At 39.7% G+C, this 21,324-nt stretch overlaps 1 protein-coding gene across 1 annotated transcript in view; it reads left to right on the forward strand.

Moving 5' to 3' along the window:
- GDA (guanine deaminase) overlaps positions 1-21,324 on the forward strand; it is a 137,132-nt gene that overhangs the window by 72,800 nt on the left and 43,008 nt on the right. Inside the window, exons 4-9 of the mRNA XM_007454496.1 lie at positions 6,709-6,796; positions 8,545-8,650; positions 10,106-10,133; positions 11,279-11,386; positions 14,864-14,971; positions 16,216-16,313. Coding sequence (XP_007454558.1) covers positions 6,709-6,796; positions 8,545-8,650; positions 10,106-10,133; positions 11,279-11,386; positions 14,864-14,971; positions 16,216-16,313 — 536 coding nt within the window. The remainder of the gene's footprint in view (positions 1-6,708; positions 6,797-8,544; positions 8,651-10,105; positions 10,134-11,278; positions 11,387-14,863; positions 14,972-16,215; positions 16,314-21,324) is intronic.

A 21,324-nucleotide genomic window follows, 5' to 3' on the forward strand; every position in this document is an offset into this window, starting at 1 on the left:
CTTGTTGACAGTTTGCTTTATTTATTTATTTATGGCTGTGTTGGGTCTTTGTTTCTGTGCGAGGGCTTTCTCTAGTTGTGGCAAGCGGGGGCCACTCTTCATCACGGTGCGCAGGTCTCTCACTGTCACCGCCTCTCTTATTGCGGAGCACAGGCTCCAGACACACAGGCTCAGTAATTGTGGCTCACGGGCCCAGTTGCTCCACAGCATGTGGGATCTTCCCAGACCAGGGCTCGAACCCGTGTCCCCTGCATTGGCAGGCAGATTCTCAACCACTGCGCCACCAGGGAAGCCGTATTTTGGAAGATTTTTAATCACAGTTTCAATTTCATTACTTTTGAATGGTCTGTTCATATTTTCTGTTTCTTCCTGGTTCAGTCTTGGAAGGTTATACCTCTCTAAGAATTTGTCCATTTCTTCCAGGTTGTCCATTTTATTGGCATAGAGTTGCTTGTAGTAGTCTCTTAGGATGCTTTGTATTTCTGCAGTGTCTTTTGTAACTTCTCCTTTTTCATTTCTAATTTTATTGATTTGAATCCTCTCCCTCTTTTTCTTGATGAGTCTGGCTAATGGTTTATCAATTTTGTTTATCTTCTCAAAGAACCAGCTTTTAGTTTTATTGACCTTTGCTATTGTTTTCTTTGTTTCTATTTCATTTATTTCTGCTCTGATCTTTATGATTTCTTTCCTTCTGCTAACTTTGGGTCTTGCTGGTTCTCCTTTCTCTAGTTCCTTCAGGTGTACGTTTAGATTGTTTATTTGAATTTTTTCTTGTTTCTTGAGGTAGGCTTGTATAGCTATAAACTTCCCTCTTAGAACTGCTTTTGCTGCATTCCATAGATTTTGGATCGTCGTGTTTTCATTGTCATTTGTCTCTAGGTATTTTTTGATTTCCTCTTTAATTTCTTCAGTGATCTCTTCATTATTTAGTAATGTATTGTTTAGCCTCCATGTGTTTGTTTTTTATGGTGTTTTCCTCGTAATTCATTTTTAATCTCATAGTGTTGTGGTCAGAAAAGATGCTTGATATGATTTCAACTTTCTTAAATTTACTGAGGCTTGATTTGTGACCCAAGATGTGATCTATCCTGGAGAATGTTCCATGCACATTTGAGAAGAAAGTGTAATCTGCTGTTTTTGGATGGAATGTCCTATAAATATCAATTAAATCTTTTTGGTCTATTGTGTCATTTAAAGCTTCTGTTTCCTTAATTATTTTCATTTTGGATGATCTGTGCATTGGGGTAAGTTAGGTGTTAAAGTTCCCCACTATTACTGTGTTACTGTTGATTTCCTTTTATAGCTGTTAGCAGTTGCCTCATATATTGAGGTGCTCCTATGTTGGGTACATAAATATTTATAATTGTTATATCTTCTTGGATTGATCCCTTGATCATTATGTAGTGTCCTTCCTTGTCTCTTGTAACACTTTTATTTTAAAGTCTATTTTATCTGATATGAGTATTGCTACTCCAGCTTTCTTTTGATTTCCATTTGCATGGAATATCTTTTTCCATCCTCTCACTTTCAGTCTGTAGGTGTCCCTAGGTCTAAAGTGGGTCTCTTGTAGACAGCATATATATGGATCTTGTTTTTGTATCCATTCAGCAAGCCTGTGTCTTTTAGTTGGAGCATTTAATCCATTCACGTTTAAGGTAATTATCAATATGTATGTTCCTGTGACCATTTTCTTAATTGTTTTGGGTTTGTTTTTGTAGGTCATTTTTTTCTCTTGTGTTTCCCACTTAGAGAAGTTCCTTTAGCATTTGTTGTAGAGCTGGTTTGGTGGTGCTGAATTCTCTTAGCTTTTGCTTGTCTGCAAAGCTTTTGATTTCTCCATCGAATCTGAATGAGATCCTTGCTGTGTAGAGTAATCTTGGTTGTAGGTTCTTCCCTTTCATCACTTTATCATGCCACTCCCTTCTGGCTTGTAGATTTTGTGGTGAGAAATCAGCTGTTAACCTTATGGGAGTTCCCTTGTATGTTATTTGTTGTTTTTGCCTTGCTGCTTTCAATAATTTTTCTTTGTCTTTAATTTTTGCCAATTTGATTACTATGTGTGTTGGCATGTTTCTCCTTGGGTTTATCCTGTGTGGGACTCTCTGCACGTCCCGGACTTGGGTGGCTATTTCCTTTCCCATGTTAGGGAAGTTTTTGTCTATAATCTCTTCACATATTTTCTCGGGTCCTTTGTCTCTCTCTTCTCCTTCTTCTTCTTCTATAATACGAATGGTGTTGCGTTTAATGTTTTCCCAGAGGTCTCTTAGGCTGTCTTCATTTCTTTTTATTCTTTTCTCTTTACTCTGTTCTGCAGCAGTGAATTCCACCGTTCTGTCTTCCAGGTCACTTATCTGTTCTTCTGCCTCAATTATTCTGCTACTGATTCCTTCCAGTGTATTTTCCATTTCAGTTATTGTATTGTTCATCTCTGTTTGTTTGTTCTTTAATTCTTCTAGGTCTTTGTTAAACATTTCTTGCATCTTCTCGATCTTTGCCTCCATTCTTTTTCCAAGGTCCTGGATCATCTTCACTATCATTATTCTGAATTCTTTTTCTGGAAAGTTGCCTATCTCCACTTCATTTAGTTGTTTGTCTGGGGTTTTATCTTGTTTCTTCATCTGGTACATAGCCCTCTGCCTTTTCATCTTGTCTATCTTTCTGTGGATGTGGTTTTTTTGTTCCAGGCTGAAGGATTGTAGTTCTTCTTGCTTCTGCTGTCTGCCGTCTGGTGGATGTCTAAAATGTTTTAAATTTGGATCCTCTGTCTTGGTTTTGGATTTATTTTCTTAGACGATGATTATCTTTTCCAATAAGGTGGGTGACAAACAATCCAAATCCTTGAACTACCAAAAATGGTGTTACTCTCTTCTGACTCTTGAATGATGCACTTCAGCTACAGAGAGAATTCTCTTTAAAATGATTTTCCCACCAGCATCCAGTGTGCTGATGTCAATCTGATTGTTATTCCCTTCTAGCTAATTTGCTGGCCTTCAGGATTTTCTTCATTCTTGAGGTTCTGAAATTTCACTTATAGATATGTTTTTGTTTTTGTTTTTTTCAGTCCATTTTCTTTAAAATAGTATTACTTCTGTTCTGGGAAATGAATTTCCTTCTCTCTCTCTCTTTCTTGTGTATGCACGCTCATTAATTTTCTCTGCCACCCCCCCAGCCCATTTCCCTTGCTCTTAGTATATTCTTCCCTCCAATCTGTTCTTTCTTTCAGCAACTCTTCTTAGAAAAATAGTGAAACTTCTGTGTATACTTTTGCGCTACATTCTTAGAGAATGCCAGTGGCCCAAACTGGCAAGTTATTAATTCACTCTGTTACAGTAGCCTGTTCCTCTGTCACGGATACAGTGTCCTATTTTATGCATGTAACAATGCTTATTTTAGATCATTTTATGCCTCTTGTTCCTTTAGTAAGTCTGATTCCTCATGTGTTCATTCAACAATATTTACTAGGCACACACAAAGATCCAGGCACTTTTCTGGTTGCTGGAGATTGAATTTGATGCCTCTGTCATGGTGTTAACTTTTCTCTTGGGTGTGTGATTATGGTAGCAAGCTAGCACATCCTTTTCTATAGGTGATAGGCTATATAAACATCCTTTACTTGCAGCCAGAAATATTTTTTTTCATGTGCAAAGTGTCTTAAAGTTTGAAAAGATTGACATTAAAATCCAGTTTTCCTAATTCTCTTGCCCTTCATTACTAACTGACATCACTGGTCTCTCTTTTTTGTTGTTGTTTTTTAACAGTTGGCTGAAGCTGAATAGAGGCTGCTAGGATACGGCATGTTCTTCCCTATTACTTTAAGTCCAAATTATTTTCCTCCTGCAGATGTTTACGTTTCTAATCCAACCCCATTCTAGTCAAGAGTCCTCTTATTTCACAAATGAGGAAACTGATGTTGAGAATGTAAAGCAACTTTCTCAAGGTCACGCAGGTCATAATATGCAAGAAGCAAGAACTCCAGTGCAGTTTTTACTCTGCACTTTTTAAAAACCTTCTGCTATGTGTGGGGGCTGGGGGCATATGGGAAATCTCTGTATCTTCCTCTCAGTTTTGCTGTTAACCTAAAACTGCTCTTAAAAAATGTCTGAAAATTTTAAAAAAGAAGAAGAAAAAGCTTCTGCTTAAGACAGACCCTGCTCAGGTCAATCAGTACTTTTCCAAGTGCTCAGACAAGTCAGGCAATATCAGTTCTGATTTCTTTCTCAAAATCTTCCCACTGCCTTCTATTCCTTTGTTTCACTCTGGTCAGGATTGTCTCTGGCACTGCTTTAATCTGGGCATTCCCTTTGGTTCTCCTCTGTGCTTAATTCCCATTTTCTGGACCTAAGAAGTTCTTTTTCTTTGTATTACTCTCACATTTAAAAAAAACACATCTTCTAGGAGCTTTCTAAGCTCTTAAAGGAGAAAAACATTCAAGATTTTGTGTATCTAATCATATATCTCTATTCTATTTTCACACTTGACTGATAATTTACCAGGGTATAAAATTCTACTTTAAAATAACTTTCCTCCTTAAATCAACTATACTTCAATAAAATAAATTTTTTAAAAATTAAAAAAACCTCTCCTCCAGAATTTTAAAGCCATTGTTCTGTTTTCAGCATCACTGGTGATAACACCAGTGCCATTGTGATTCCTGCCATTTGTCTATGACTGGTTTTCCTTCTCTGGAACCTTTCAGAATCTTCACTTTACTTGTAGACTTAATATCTCACAATTATATGCCTTACTTGGCTTCTGTTTTTCATGCACTGAACTGAGCAATCTGTGAGGATTTTCAGTTTGGAGAGACTAGTATTATTTCTCAGACAATTTCACTCCCTCCATTTCCTTTAAAAAAAACATTTTTTTTTTAGAACTTTTATTCTAAATGTTAGATCTCTTAGATTGAGCATATTTTTTTTATCTTTTCATCCTTGACTTTCATCTTTCTTCTCTGAGAAATTCTCTTCTAATTTAACCTTCTGTTGACTCCCATATTTTATTTTTAACATTTTTACTTTCGGAGAGTTTTGTGTTTTTTTTAGCGATACGTGGGCCTCTCACTGTTGTGGCCTCTCCCGTTGTGGAGCATAGGCTCCAGATGCGCAGGCTCAGCGGCCATGGCTCACAGGCCTAGCCACTCCGCAGCACATGGGATCTTCCTGGACCGGGGCACGAACCCATGTCCCCTGCATCGGCAGGCGGACTGTCAACCACTGCACCACCAGGGAAGCCCACGGAGAGCTCTTATTCTCTGATTTCCACAGCATTCTGTTCTTTTTTTGTGGATACAATATCTTCTTTCATTTCTTTGAGATTGTTAATCATAGTGGTGGTGTTTTTTTTTAAATCAAGCTTCCTTCTGACCTACAGATTGCCTGTTTCTTCCAATATTTTATCCATATTCTTTCTTCCTTCCCCTCTCCCCCTTTTTTTTTTTTTGCTGTACGTGGGCCTCTCACTGTTGTGGCCTCTCCCGCTGTGGAGCACAGGCTCCGGACGCGCAGGCTCAGCGGCCATGGCTCACGGGCCCAGCCACTACGCGGCATGTGGGATCTTCCCGGACCGGGGCACGAACCCGTGTACCCTGCATCAGCAGGCAGACTCTCAACCACTGCGCCACCAGGGAAGCCCTCCTCCACTGTCCGTTGAACCTTAAATATACATTCATATTTAAGTGTGATGCTCCAAGATGCTGATTGGAAGATCTGGGTGGGGTAGCATTTGTTGATTGGTAACCTTCATTATATGATGAACAGTGAAGGTAGTAAACAGCCTTTTAAATTGTGGGTCCCAAAAGTCGTGAGGACATCTTCCTTCTAGAGCCATTCATCTTCTCTAGGAAGAAGTCCTTCACTCCTGCCAGGACTGGTGGAAACAGTACATGTGGCATTTCGGGGAAGATGACCAAGGGTCCCAGAGGTCAGCCAGATGTCCACTTAAACCTCTTCTTTTCAGCCTATGTCTCACCTTGTCCTTTTGGGCTTGTACCCTCTAAATACTATCCAATTTCTACAAAGGGTAAATCTCTTCTGCAAGGAGCAGGTTAGGGGTGGTTGGCTGATTTCAGCAGGGAAAAGAGTCCTGCCAGGGTTTAATTATCTGTATACAGACTTTCGGCCAATTCCCTGTTAACAACCACATGCTCCTCTCTCTTTCCAAGTTGCCTCCAGGTTCTTATACTTGTTTTTTCTTCCGAGAAGATGTTGAAATATTTCCGCTGCTCATGTCTCCTCTCTGCTTATGGTTCAATAAATGTTATACTCCTTTACTGGTATTTTAGTAGAGATTTGCTGAGGAAGAGAGATGGATACATTTATCAATCTGCTAGGATGAACTGAAAATCTGGCTGAATAACTGTATCCTGTAATCGCTAGAAAAATCTCATTTATTCACTCCCAGATGCAATAAAGTTTGCATATTCTTAAACAGTCCTAAAAAAATAAGGAATTAATTAGTATCACATTTTATAAATTCTGCAACACAGAACTGTGTGAATCTAGGAAATCGAAAGCATCAACTTCTCCTCTAGCTAACACTTTTAAAATATAAATACTTTTACCATTTGCCTTAACTACATTTCATATTGAGATGGCATGCCTTTAAATAAAAACATCTTAAAATTGAAAACTAAAATTCCATTTTCATCTGTATATACCATATGACTCTTCTGGGCACAGGCGATTCATGGTTTTTGTGATTTATTTTTAGAGGAGAACACTAAAGAATGGAACAACCACAGCTTGTTACTTTGCAACAATTCACACTGACTCATCGCTGCTCCTTGCGGAAATTACAGGTGAGGAGATGAAAGGATGATTTACGGGGCACGTGAAGCATGTCCAGACCATGCCGGCAGTGACTTATACTTGTGAGCAGTCCTGCCTTTTAATTGCTAGAATTTAAGCACTGCATTTCTTGCAAGTAATTAGGTATTTGTGTATCACTGTGGCCCTTGAACTTTTTCTGTTGTTTAAGTAATTTATTTACTTTAAGTTTTTGGCTGCAGAATGATGTAAATGGGTCTGAATTTTGTGTATTAATTTAGGGCTTTTTGGAGCAGGTTTACTAATTCTAGCAATAGCAATAGTTTATCTATCAACAGATAGATCTTAGCTGTTGGCTAGACTCAGGGCACTATGCTAGATGCAGGGAACACAGTAAAATGGAAAATAGTCTCAGAGAACCAGACAGGATTAACTGATTAATAGGTACATGCACTGATTAATGACTTTAGTAATAGCTGTAGTGCTTTTACTAGATGCCTGGTATTGTGCAAAGAACTCTACGTGGATTAGTTCAGCTCAGTTGCAAACAGCCTTCTGGAGCAGTTATTCAGGTCCTTGTGTTACAGATGGATAAACTGATGCTCAGAGAGGTTATGTAACATACCCAAGTCACACAGCTAGTAAGCAGAGCTGAGACTGGATTTACACTGATGATTCCAAAACTTGTACCCAGTACAGTGCCTAGCACATAGCAGGTGCTCAGTAAATACTGTTGACTGATGTGCTGACACTACTGCTTGCTGGCCAAGGTAGTTTATACCAAAGACCTCAAGGGTGACACTGAAAGTACATATTGCAAATTTTGGAGGAGACAGAATGAACCCAGAACTGCATCACCTGGGAAGATTTCATTGAAGGGATCTTTAAATTGGGCTTTGAAGGGAAGATAAAATGAGGAGAGAGGAAAATGCCTTTCAGACAGGAAAGATGACATGGGGGTATGGGTATGGGGACAGGAACATTCATAGTGGATATACAGGAGGCAGGGAACAGAGTAGCTGAACTAAAGGGAAGGATTCATGGCATGGTGGGATGGGAGAGGTTGGGCATAGGGGATGGTTCAGTCTCTGGAGAGATTCAAATATGCATCAGACTCAAAAAAGTTTTCAGCGAGATGAGGTATGTAATGAAGGTGGTGTTTTAAGGAAGAGTAATCTAATGGCCAACAGGTATTACAGTGAATTACAGGGGAAAGAGAGAGATAGACTTCTGAAAGACTCAAGACAGAGGTGGAGACATTGTTGAAAAAATGAACATTGCCTCATGTAGCATCAACTTTCTAGCTGAAATAGAATTCCTCTAGCACCTTTGATAAGCAAGAGGTTCTTCAGTGCTGAGAACTGCTGGTAGGAGTAAGTAAAATCCCCCACAGATAATGATATTGGCACTGCTACACTTAAGAATAGCGACAGTATCTTTTCTAAGCCCATGTGCCAGCCACTTTACATACATTATTGGGCATAGTCCTCATAACCTTGCACATAGCGGAGGACACTGGGCACATCTGGGTTTAGACTTTAAGCAAATAATATCCTTCATTCTGGCAGTAATCAGAGGAGTAAGGTGCTAATGGGAGAACCTTTACTACTTACAGAATTGATCAAGGTCTTGTTATTGTTCTTAAATGGTGTGATGATCTTTTACATTCTCACTTATGTTTTTATAACGATTTTAATTTAAGATGTTTTAAAGAGGCTTAGGGAAGGTGCAGTTTGGGAAAGAAACATGACTTTAGATTCTCTTTGTGTGTGTCTCACAGATAAATTCGGGCAGCGGGCATTTGTGGGCAAAGTCTGCATGGATTTGAATGACACTGTTCCAGAATACAAGGAAACCACTGAGGAATCAATCAAGGAAACAGAGAGGTATGTTTGTCTTGATTTGTCTTACGGATGGAGTTGGAGATGGGGAAAAGAAACCTCTTTAACCCAGGCAGAATGTGCACATATATCACTTGCCTGGGTTTGCCTAACTTCATGAAATTGATCTGATCCTAAGGAAAATGTTGCATGTCAGTACTATTTTTGTATATCAAATCATATTTTAAAGCCTCTGGGAACTTGTTATAGGAGTCCTAGGGCAAATCCCTTTATAAAATGAAGGATTTTTAAAAAAGTAAATGATTTACCCACTCCCTCTCCTTTGTTATAGACTGGGGCTTCTCCTGTAGATTAAACTTGCACTAAGTGTCTGTGGCCTGCTCATTAAATTACTTTTGGTTGTGGGTCATCCTATTGCTTGAGATCATGTGCTTTTGTTATGTTCTTTTTATTTTACATGGGGATATGCTAGTGATACCATAGGTACTTTTTCTATATTTCTTTAATGGCTTTTCCATGGTGCCTTGAGGATTTGACAAGGAATTGTGTTGTGTGACACTCAACATCCAAGAGATATAGAAGAAAATTCTTTAGGTTTAAATCTTGCCTAAGACCAAACATATCCTGATGCAAGTTTGAGAAGTCCAGCTTTTCTCCATTCCCCAGGCCTCCTTCACCTTAAGTGTGTCCTCTGTAAAGGGTGGCTTAGGTGCTGCTGTGTTCCCATAGAGAGAAGGAAGCACACATTTTCCCTTTAGCATTTGGCCATATGCTCAACTTTTCTATGAATCTGTGTTTGTGGGAATAGTGAACCCTGATTCACATTTTATTCTTAAACAAAGGATTACCAGAAAGCAGGAAGCTATAGCTCATAAATATTTCCAGCCAGGGCAGAAACAGTCATTTCATAGGCCCTACGGATACCACCATCCCTGCAGATATAATTGGTAAGATCACCATCCCTGTCACTACCCATTTCACAACCATGTCTGGCCTATTCCTTTGCTTTACTCCAACATCCATGCCCAGTAGGACTCAGCCTTTGAAAATAAACGATGCTATTGTGATTTTGTGAGCAAGCAGCTTCCACTTCAGGGAAACTGGGAGTAGAGAGCCCCATGGCTCCTAAACACCTCCAGATACATAGGACTCCATGACTCTGATATCCATGGAACATAACATACTGCAGTATTCCCCCAAACAGAGCTTAAGCTAGTAGAATGGCTTGAGTGCTGTGGGGATACTTGTGAACAGCCTGGCTGATGTTAGATGATAAAATTGCATTTCCCTGTGATTTTGCACTCCATCGCTCTGGCTGCAAATGAGAAAGCAGGGTAATTACTACTTGTTAATCCTTAATTAGTGGTGGTGAAACATGTGCAGCATTAGAAATGTTTACATGGAAATTAGGACATGTAAGGCTCATGTTTTCGTGCTTTTAAAAAATTAATTTGAAAAATGCCTGAATTTTCTAACTTCCCGTTTGTTGCTTTATTTCAGATTTGTGTCAGAAATGCTCCAAAGGAATGTAAGTAAACTTGTTCCCAGCTCGTTTTTTAATTGGCTTCCTGTTAGTTGTAGGATTTGTTATTAAGCTGTTTGGTAGAGGTTAGCCTGTGTACATTTGGCTTATTCCATGCATGCACAAGTATTTTCCTAAAGCCTTAAATTGTTTTCATGGTGGATGCATCAACTCAGCTCAGGAAGGTCAGGCGTTTTTTACTTTCTCAGTGGTTTTCCCTCCCTCTCCTCTGGGACCTTCTAATTTCATAGGACAGGCCGGTGGGGAGGCGGGAGAGGGCTTCATGCATATAGACAGATTGGTGGCAACTGGATGCTGTGGCATGGTTTGTTGGCTACATCACCACTGGCTCTGGCCTCTTGTACCCCCTGATCTGGTCTGAAACACAGGTGGTGTCCAGCCCTGATGCCCCAGCCAGACTGCCTTGGTCCGTAGATGCGTGCATGTCATGTGGCCGGCAGGCACTCAGCCAGGCACCCCGTTCCACAGTGCCCTGGTGTTGGTGATCCTGTGAAGACAGTGCTGTTTTCTGTCCCACCCCCAGCAGGCTTGTCTATGGCTCTGCTGTGCAGTCTCTTAGATTCGCAAACCAGACTCTTCCCTCACCATTTTTTAAGGTCTGACTGGAAGCCATAGGAAACCTCAGTATTTCTTTCAGTCTAATCTTGGGAGACCTAGGTGCAGCTTTGTGGATCCTTATCCTTGCCGCTCTTCTATGAGCCCTTCTCTACTGCTCAGCCACAAAGGTGACATCAGAGCCATGCCTGCAACTAAGTAACAGTCCTCAGGGAGGCCATGGCCAGCATACCACCCCAAGATGTAGAAAGGGGAACAGGCCACCACTTCATTCTTAGTCTTCCCAGCACTCTCCCTTAAAACGTCTCCTCTGCCTCCTAATTCTCTTCATAAAAGCCACCCTGTCTAGGCCTGGTCTGAGCCTTCACGTGCTTTGGGTTTGAGATGGGATCTTCTTCCATTGAACTTGGTGCTGCAGAATATACCCTTCCTTGTTCTCATCCGTGAGCCATTTCCATGAAGCCCAGCACTTCTACGCACTCCTGGAATGAAGGGCTGTCCCTAGAGATGAAGACATAAAATCATTCTGTGGTATGATGTGCATTTCCTTACCAAGTGTTTTTGATTATTTCCAGTATTCTAGAGTGCAGCCCATAGTGACACCACGTTTTTCCCTTTCCTGCTCTGAGACTTTGTTGGGTGAACTGGGCAACATCGCAAAGACCCATGATTTGCACATTCAGGTGGGCGTTTTTCTCCTATTTGCCTCTGTCTAGACCTGCAAGACTTCTCTGTACCCTAAATTCTGGCAGTAATCTCCAATTCTTTTACTGAGATGATGGAGGAGGTGGGTTTCCCCTTTTCTCTTTTAGTTCTTTTGGTTGGCAATTAATGTGACATAAAGCAGATTAACAGGAGAAAATCAAATTTATTATGTGTGTACAGGAAATCCATATAAGTATGAAGAATTCCAAAGACAGCAAGGCAAGGTGAGGTATATATATATTCTGGACTAAGTAGAAGGAAGCAGGGGTCTGAGGTTTCAAGGGGAAATAAGGTAATTCACTGGAAGATAAAAAGAGTTAATATTTGGTAAACAAAAGTTTGCTGAACCATTCAAAGACAATGGGACACAGACAAGTTTGATCAAATGGGCTTTGCTAGGTTCCTCTTGTCTACCATGCCTAATACCTCACTACAGTTATCTATGGTAATGGCTCCTTCCTGGGACAGGCCTCCTATCTTAAATTCTTTTAGGTGGTAAGTAGGGAGTTCAAAGGTTCTTCCTGAGTCTTTCGGGCCTTGATTGGTTTTTAACTCAAAATAATCTACATGGGCTTCCCTGGTGGTGCTGATGCTGGGGGCGTGGGTTCGTGCCCCGGTCCGGGAGGATCCCATGTGCTGCGGAGCGGCTGGGCCTGTGAGCCATGGCCGCTGGGCCTGCGCATCCGGAGCCTGTGCTCTGCGGCGGGAGAGGCCGCAGCGGTGGGAGGCCCATGTACTGCAAAAATAATAATAATAATCTACATGCCAGAGTGGCACATCATGGGGGTGGCCTGCCTTTAGCCCCATAAGATCTCAAGATACAGCATCATAGGACATAAGGTCCCTTACAGATATCACCTAAATCTAGTTCTTTAATTTTTTAGTTAAAAAAAGTTAAGAAACCGGAAGTTCCTCTTGCCTTCAATCTTCTCTGATCTGGCTCCGAGAGATGAGAACATCTTAAGTAACCAAGCAAGATCAATGGCAAACTGGTTACCTGTTCCCTGTAGGATACATTTAATGCATTTCTTTCCTGCTCTCTTTTATTTGATACTTTCTCAGTGTTCTAGTCCTTCCTTTTTGGAGGAACCGTCTATTATTTGAAAAGCAAAAAGAACCTAATTTCCACCTTACCAAAATGGATTTAAAAGCCCTTTTGTTCCAAGTTTCTTAATTTAAAATCAGGAACAAAACAGTGTATCTTACTTTGTCATTAAGCGGTTGCAATTTAGGAATAAAACACTTTCTAAATCTTCAAGCTGGGTTAAAATTGGGAGCTCCCCTTCCCCCATCCAAACTTCATTACATACTGCACTAAAATTCTCCCTCTTAAGAGCTATCTTAAAGGGCATGTCGGGGAAAGGCAACATATAGATCCTTTATGATTTTTTAGGGTGGAAGTGTTTTTTTTGTTTTTTTTTTAAGATTTATCTTGTTAGGACTCACTAACTATTTTCATTTTTTCCCTTTTTTTTGATGGGCTACGATATTCAATCCCACACAATTGCAGAGGAGGAAAAAGTTATCCTTGACCTATTTAGGGTCCCTGGCTGGGCCTGAAAACTAAACTGACAAAGCTAAACAGGAGAAAAGCATACAAATTTATTTCATATAAGGTTTACATGGCACAGGAGCCTTTATAAGGAAACAAAGACACAAAGAAACAGACCTGAGTATTTTTATGTTAGGTGTGGTGACAAGTGTACAGTCCTGGAGGAACATAAGTTAAGGAGTACGAGGTAAGTGTAGTAAACTGGGGGAAACTTAGCAAGGCCTGTTTCTTCTTGGTTCCCTTTGTCTTCAGAGATAAGGATGCTCCTTTCCTCTATGTATAGGGCAGGCACCTCTCATTTACGAGAGCCTGTGCTCCGGTCACAGGGGAAAAGGGTGGGGGCAAAATCAGAGTGACCTTCCTGCTTCTGCCGTTTTCTTAAACTCCTTCGGCATAAAGTATTCGGTATTCCAAGGTGGCATATTTTGGGTTCGTGTGTCCTGAATCCCAGAAACACACAACAAAATCAAGTATATACTTACTGGCGTTGTATATATGTGTATAACTGCATATACTCAAATCCATCAAAATGACACAAATCTCTTCTGATGCCCATGCCCATTTCTTCAGTGGTCTGGAGTTCCTCAAGGCCAAGGATAGAACTCATTCTGCAGGTAGAACATTCTGTTTTTAGTCCATTGCTGTTGTTTTCTTTTATTTATTTGGTTATGCATACTCTACCTCAAGGAGAAAGGGAAATGGCATTGCTGTTCTTGGAAGTGGTAACTTGCTCATGAGTTATTTCCCATAATATATGGTCATCACCAGTTGGTCAGAAATGATTTTTGTTTTAGGTGAGGGGTTGGGATGGTGACACTTACATTGTGTCTCCAAAACACTTTATGCTGTCTCAGGTTTGTGGTGCCCTGGAGAAAGGACAGTGCAGGGGCCAGGACTCACTTGTTTTGCTTGTGTGTGGATTCTTATAGGCTCTTTCTTGACGACCGCAGGACTGCCTAGCTCTGTTATTTTCAAACTGTTTCCTGCAGAAGAATCATCCTGGAAGCTGACAAAGGGGATAGAATGGGGACAGGGTCCCAGAGTCCTAACCCTGCTTCATCCTGCATAGCAACTTGTTTATGCTGTTTACATATTGAATTTCTGTGATTTTTTAAATAAGAATAACACATCTAAAGCTAAAAGAATTTGGAAAATCACTCATCTATCCCAACCCTTTTATTTGAGAGATGAGAAAATGGAGGCCCAAAGAGAAAACAATGGACTCAACCCTAAGACACATAACTAGGGTCAGAACTTGGGCTAAAATTCAGCTTTTTATTTCAAATTTCAGCTTTCTGTGAGTGAACCATGCTCTGTCCTTTTTTTGTTTGTTTGTTTTGCGGTACGCGGGCCTCTCCCATTGCGGAGCTCAGGCTCTGGACATGCAGGCTCAGCGGCCATGGCTCACGGGCCCAGCCGCTACGCGGCATGTGGGATCTTCCCGGACCAGGGCACGAACCCGTGTCCCCTGCATCGGCAGGCGGACTCCCAACCACTGTGCCACCAGGGAAGCCCCATGCTCTGTCCTTTTGATGGCCAATGAACTCTTCTTAAACGGCCAACACCAGAAGAAGTAGGTGACCATGAATAGCTAGGCTCTTGACTCTCTTCAAGGAGTACTTTTTATTTTTACTTATTCTTGCTATAGTTTGGAATTTGAAAAGACTTCGTCAGAAAAACATTACATGGGTTAGGGTTAGGATATTACATGTTCATGTAATTACGTTTTCATAGTTTCTTTGTCATATATATCTTATATATTAAGAATTATTTCAAATAAAATACACAAGAATCATTTTTTTTACATAGGCAAGTAGGAACCATCCATATCATTTGGGGGTAGGAAGTATAATTTCTAATGGTATTTTACATTAAAAAATTGAAAGTATTTCTTTTCTTTTAGAGCCATATAAGTGAAAATCGTGATGAAGTTAAAGCTGTGAAAAACTTATACCCTGGTTATAAAAACTACACAGATGTGTATGATAAAAACAATCTTCTGACAAATAAGGTAAGTTGTACATCATGATATAATCTCTATGAAGTAGGGCATATTTATCTAAATTTTAAAATCTCAGTAGTAATCTTCAGACTTCTATAAAACACGTGCATTTCCCAAACTAAAGTACAGAGTGTGCATATCCATGTGTGCGAAGAATTAAAAATGGGCCTGAAGTTTCATCCCTAATGAATAAATCATTAAATTTATTGGTAAATCAATCTAAAAGCTTCTTTGAGGTGGGAATGTCATGTGGTCCAAGGACATTTTGTCAGTTTCCATTAGAATGTAAATGTACATTCCTTTGAGTTAGAAAATGTATTTCTGAAGATCCATTCTGTAAGGACTATGAATAGGGATGTTAATTACATATGAAAGTTAAAAAATGGCTATCAGTGGGAAATTGTTTAAATTATAGAACATACATAATTAGAATTTTATCCAACATTCACAAAGAATAAAGTATACAGACTTACAAGGAAGAGTGTTTGTACAGTATTGTTTGATATGTGTGTATACGTGCGGGTGCGTGCCCACTTACCAAACACTGTCTGGAAGACACACATTGAACGTTAAAAGTGATCCTTCCTGAGGGAGAAAGCAGAGGACTTTTTACTTTTTATTTTTGAACACTCTAAGATTGCTTTGTAAAAGAAATGAGTATTACTACATTTATAATTAAACAGTTTTAAGTTAATTAAAATTAATATGAGTGAGGAGAGACCTCATTACAAGAGTGTACCCCCTGGCCTTGGCATTTAATGAAATGTATGAACTGCATGGAGCGTTTAACTATTACAGCAAATAAATTCTTAGGGACTCTGTGCTCAGAGATCTGAATGTGACTGATTTGTAAGGTTAATACTCTGCATAGATCTTGTTTATGCTACATCATAATTTTCATCCTCCTCTACATATATTTCTATATAATTAATAAATTAGCCTTCAATTTGCATGTTACTTTTACTTGCATAGAGGTCAACTGGACCAACCCTCATTTATTTTATAGATTAAAAAAGAGAGAAAAATACCCACAAACGTGTGGGACTTTCGTAATCCAGTGTTTTCACAGGCCTTTTCTGAGTCGTAACTTGTGCACAGTGGTTTTATACATACAGGTAATCATCAATGTTCTTGTGAAGATGATAACAGATAAGTCACAGCTTTTATGTGCACCTATAATATCTTGCTGTGAGTGAGGACTGACTTAAGCATTTTTGAGTGGTAGATTCCACATAGGATGCTCTTCTCTCCAGACAGTGATGGCACATGGCTGCTACCTTTCTGAAGAAGAACTGGATGTATTCAGGGAACGAGGAGCATCCATCTCGCATTGTCCCAATTCTAACTTATCGTAAGTAGGCAATTATTGATTAGTAGATTATGAACGTTTGGGTTGCACAGTAGCAGCCAAATACCTTTGTTTTCTCAGTCATTCCTCCAGTATCTCTCTTCCGTAGTTATGTTCAATTGGGATGTGAACTAGATAGAAGGATACCTACCTATACTGTACTGGGGAGACAGCACTTAACAGAGGCTATTTTTTGCAGAGTATGCATTTGAAGAACACCACATCTCTTAACATTTCTGAGTTTGCACAAAACAGAACAATAGGAAATAGAGTTCAAAACCAGTAGCACTGAGAACTTAGAGCTAAGGACCGAAAGAGTGGGTGTGCCAACCAGGTGTTCCAGAGAGAATGTACTGACCTCTTACTACTTTGTGTTTTACAAACTACTAGAAATGTGCACATTACTAGAAATGGTGCCATGCTACTAGAAGCCAGCACCTTCAGTAAATGTCATGCTGCTATATCTGACGAGATGCACTTAGGAGGGGCCTTGTCCTACTGTAATTCGCACAAATAAAATTTTTATTTATACCTGGTTCTTAACCTTTGAAAGGTTATAGATGCATAAGGGAATCAGATGAAACTTGTGGTCTGGATCTTCAGGAAAAAAAGCCCATAGACATAAAAATGCTGCATCTAATTTCAGGGAATTCATAGATTCCATAATGCCAATCCTTGGATGCTAGGCTAAGAATTCATGCTCCACGATTAGATACAGAAAGGATTTCTCATTTCTTATGTTAGTTGGCCCAGAACAGAGCTAGAGGCAGGTTGGGGTGGATCATTCATATATTAATTCAATAAATTTATTAGCTTCTGTTAGATTTTTTTAACATCTTTATTGGAGTATAATTGCTTTACAATGGTGTGTTAGTTTCTGCTTTATAACAAAGTGAATCAGTTATACGTATACATATGTTCCCATATCTCCTCCCTCTTGCATCTCCCTCCCTCCCACCCTCCCTATCCCACCCATCCAGGTGGTCACAAAGCACTGAGGTGATCTCCCTGTGCTATGTGGCTGCTTCCCACTAGGTATCTATTTCACGTTTGGTAGTGTATATATGTGCATGCCACTCTCTCACTTTGTCACATCTTACCCTTCCCCCTCCCCATATCCTCAAGTCCATTCTCTAGTAGGTCTGTATCTTTATTCCTGTCTTACCCCTAGGTTCTTCATGCCTTTTTTCTCCCCCTTAGATTCCATATATATGTGTTAGCATACGGTATTTGTCTTTCTCTTTCTGACTTACTTCACTCTGTATGACAGACTCTAGGTGCATCCACCTCACTACAAATAACTCAATTTCGTTTCTTTTTATGGCTGAGTGATATTCCATTGTATATATGTGCCACATCTTCTTTATCAGTTCATCTGCTGATGGACACTTAGGTTGCTTCCATGTCCTGGCTATTGTAAAGAGTGCTGCAATGAACACTGTGGTACGTGACTCTTTTTGAATTATGGTTTTCTCAGGGTATATGCCCAGGAGTGGGATTGCTGGATCATATAGTAGTTCTATTTTTAGTTTCTTAAGGAACCTCCATACTGTATCAGTTTACATTCCCACCAACAGTGCAAGAGGGTTCCCTTTTCTCCACACCCTCTCCAGCATTTATTGTTTCTAGATTTTTTGATGATGCCCATTCTAGCGGGTGTGAGGTGATACCACATTGTAGTTTTGATTTGCATTTCCCTAATGATTAATGATGTTGAGCATTCTTTCATGTGTTTGTTGGCAGTCTGTATATCTTCTTTGGAGAAATGTCTATTTAGGTCTTCTGCCCATTTTTGGATTGGGTTCTTTGTGGTTTTTTTTGATATTGAGCTGCATGAGTTGCTTGTAAATTCTGGAGATTAATCTTTTGTCAGTTGCTTCATTTGCAAATATTTTCTCCCATTCTGAGCTTTGTCTTTTCATCTTGTTTATGGTTTCCTCTGCTGTGAAAAAGCTTTTAAGTTTCATTAGGTCCCATTTGTTTATTTTTGTTTTTATTTCCATTTCGCTGGGAGGTGGGTCAAAAAGGATCTTGCTGTGATTTATGTCATGGAGTGTTCTGCCTATGTTTTCCTCTAAGAGTTTAATAGTGTCTGGCCTTACATTTAGGTCTTTAATCCATTTTGAGTTTATTTTTGTGTATGGTGTTAGAGAGTGTTCTAATTTCCTTCTTTTACATGTAGCTGTCCAGTTTTCCCAGCACCACTTATTGAAGAGGCTGTCTTTTCTCCACTGTATATTCTTGCATCCTTTTTCAAAGATAAGGTGACCATATGTGCATGGGTTTACCTCTGGGCTTTCTATCCTGTTCACATTGATCTATATTTCTGTTTTTGTGCCAGTACCATACTGTCTTGATTACTGTAGCTTTGTAGTATAGTCTGAAGTCAGGAAGCCTGATTCCTCCAGCTCCGTTTTTCTTAAGATGGCTTTGGCTATTCAGTGTCTTTTGTGTTTCCATACAAATTGTGAGATTTTTTGTTCTAGTTCTGTGAAAAATGCCAGTGGTAGTTTGATAGGGATTGCATTGAACTTGTAGATTGCTTTGGGTAGTAGAGTCATTTTCACAATGTTGATTCTTCCAATCCAAGAACATGGTATATCTCTCCATCTATTTGTATCATCTTTAATTTCTTTCATCAGTGTCTTATAATTTTCTGCATACAGGTCTTTTGTCTCCTTAGGTAGGTTTATTCCTAGGTATTTTATTCTTTTTGTTGCAATGGTAAATGGGAGTGTTTTCTTAATTTCACTTTGAGATTTTTCATCATTAGTGTATAGGAATGCCAGAGATTTCTGTGCATTAATATTGTATCCTGCTACTTTACCAAATTCTGGTAGCATCTTTAGGATTCTCTATGTATAGTATGTCATCTGCAAACAGTGACAGCTTTACTTCTTTTACAGTTTGGATTCCTTTTATTTCTTTTTCTTCTCTGATTGCTGTGGCTAAAAGTTCCAAAACTATGTTGAATAACAGTGGTGAGAGTGGACAACCTTGTCTTGTTCCTGATCTTAGAGGAAATGGTTTCAGTTTTTCACTGTTGAGAATGATGTTGGCTGTGGGTTTGTCATATATGGCCTTTATTATGTTGAGGAAAGTTCCCTCTATGCCTGCTTTCTGGAGTGTTTTTATCATAAATGGATGTTTAATTTTGTCAAAAGCTTTCTCTGCATCTATTGAGATGATCATATGGTTTTTATCCTTCAATTTGTTAACATGGTGTATCACATTGTGTATATTGAAGAATCCTTGCATCCCTGGGATAAACCCCATTTGATCATGGTGTATGATCCTTTTAATGTCCTGTTGGATTCTGTTTGCCAGTATTTTGTTAAGGATTTTTGCATCTGTGTTCATCAGTGATATTGGCCTGTCGTTTTTAGATTTTCATTTTTTGAGGATTACTTCATATCCTTGTTTTAGAGTTCTTGCAGAAGCAGAACATGACGTGAGGATTTATGTACAAGTAATTTATTTGGCAGGTGATCTCAGGAAGCACCTTTATGGGGTGAGACAGAGAAGGGAAGGAAGACAGTAAAGAGCACGTCACCAAGCTAGTTACCACCATGGGTTCCTGGAAGTTAATCCTCCTGGAAAACTCAGGGAGCCAGTGTACAAAGCAGACCTCAAAGACAACCTGCTCAAGGGGTGGGGGAGCTGGAGTAATTATACCTAAACTTATCAGTTATTGGTGGAGGGCTGCTGGGTGGGTGTGAAGGGGCATGAAGTCCCTGCAACTACGGACCTTTCCCAATCAAGGGCAGAGCGGGTTCTAGCCGAGTGAAAGAGCCTCCAGGCAAAGAGTAGGAGGTGCCAGCAGTCAGAAGTCTAGGTACTTTGCAAATGAAAAAGTTCTACATCAGTGGCAGTATAGGAAAGGCACAAGAGCCACAGCAATGTGTTTCTGGAGTGTTTTGAGAGGTTCCAGAGGCTTCTAGTTTTCAGACATAAAGCGGCCATACATAACAGGGAATCTTGCCTATGTACAGCTTAGTGACCATAATTATGGTCTAGTGACCAGTTAGGGGAAGGGTTTAACATCCTGTGGGCTTAGTTACACAACATCTAAATTAAAACATGACCCAGTTTTACAAACTGAGGTTTGAAGTTAAATTTCTTTATGGCTAATATTTTGGTTTGAATGCTCACTGTTATTCTTTCTCCAGCCACTTTGAGAGATTTATTGCATGTGCACTGGCAGTTTGAAAATGATAATTATGTGGATTTTCAAGCAGACTACTTTGACCTTTGCATCTTCTCAGACTTTTAAGGAATGCTTTAGTTTTTCTTTGTCTCTTTAGCAAGGCGGCACATCTACTGAGTCAGGGTCACGAGCTCCGCAATTCAGTCCAGGAACCATCTCTCCTAGTTGCTGCTGTCCTCAGAAGTAGCATTTGAACCACCAGGCCCTGACTTACAACCTGCACCCCCTCTTCCAGCTATACCCCTCTTTCTTTGACCTTGCAAGTCGCTACTCATTCAGGGCAACAAATGATCCCAGGAAGAGAGGAAAGGCAATGCTTTATAATTTCTACTTCCTAGCATAGAAGGATGGGTTGGTTAAAAAAAATTTAAAGACCTATATAGTTGATAACACCATATTGTATAACTGAAATTTGCTAAGAGAGTAGAACTTGTATGTTCTCACAAATAAAAAAGGTAAATATGTGAGGTGATAGATGTGTTGGTCGACTCAGCGGGGGGAAATCCTCTCGCAATGTATACATATATCAAATCATCATGTTGTACACTTTAAATATCTTACAATTTTGTCATTTGTATCTTAAGCTGAAAAAATATTAAAAATTGCAAAAATTTTTGAACTAGTTGCAAGATTTAATTTCTTCATTTATTTTTCCTTACAAATGATCCCCTGCTCTCCCTTCTAATTCTTGCTGCTTTGTGCCCTCCTGATATTAACCTCTGCCCAGTGGTTCAAACTCCTTCATGATCCCTTTTTACTCCAGGACTGAGATGGTCTGATTTTTTTTTTTTTTTTTTTTTTTTTTTT

This window comes from Lipotes vexillifer, unplaced genomic scaffold, assembly GCF_000442215.2.
Source record: "Lipotes vexillifer unplaced genomic scaffold, Lipotes_vexillifer_v1.1 scaffold108, whole genome shotgun sequence".
Taxonomy (NCBI): Eukaryota; Metazoa; Chordata; class Mammalia; order Artiodactyla; family Lipotidae; genus Lipotes; species Lipotes vexillifer.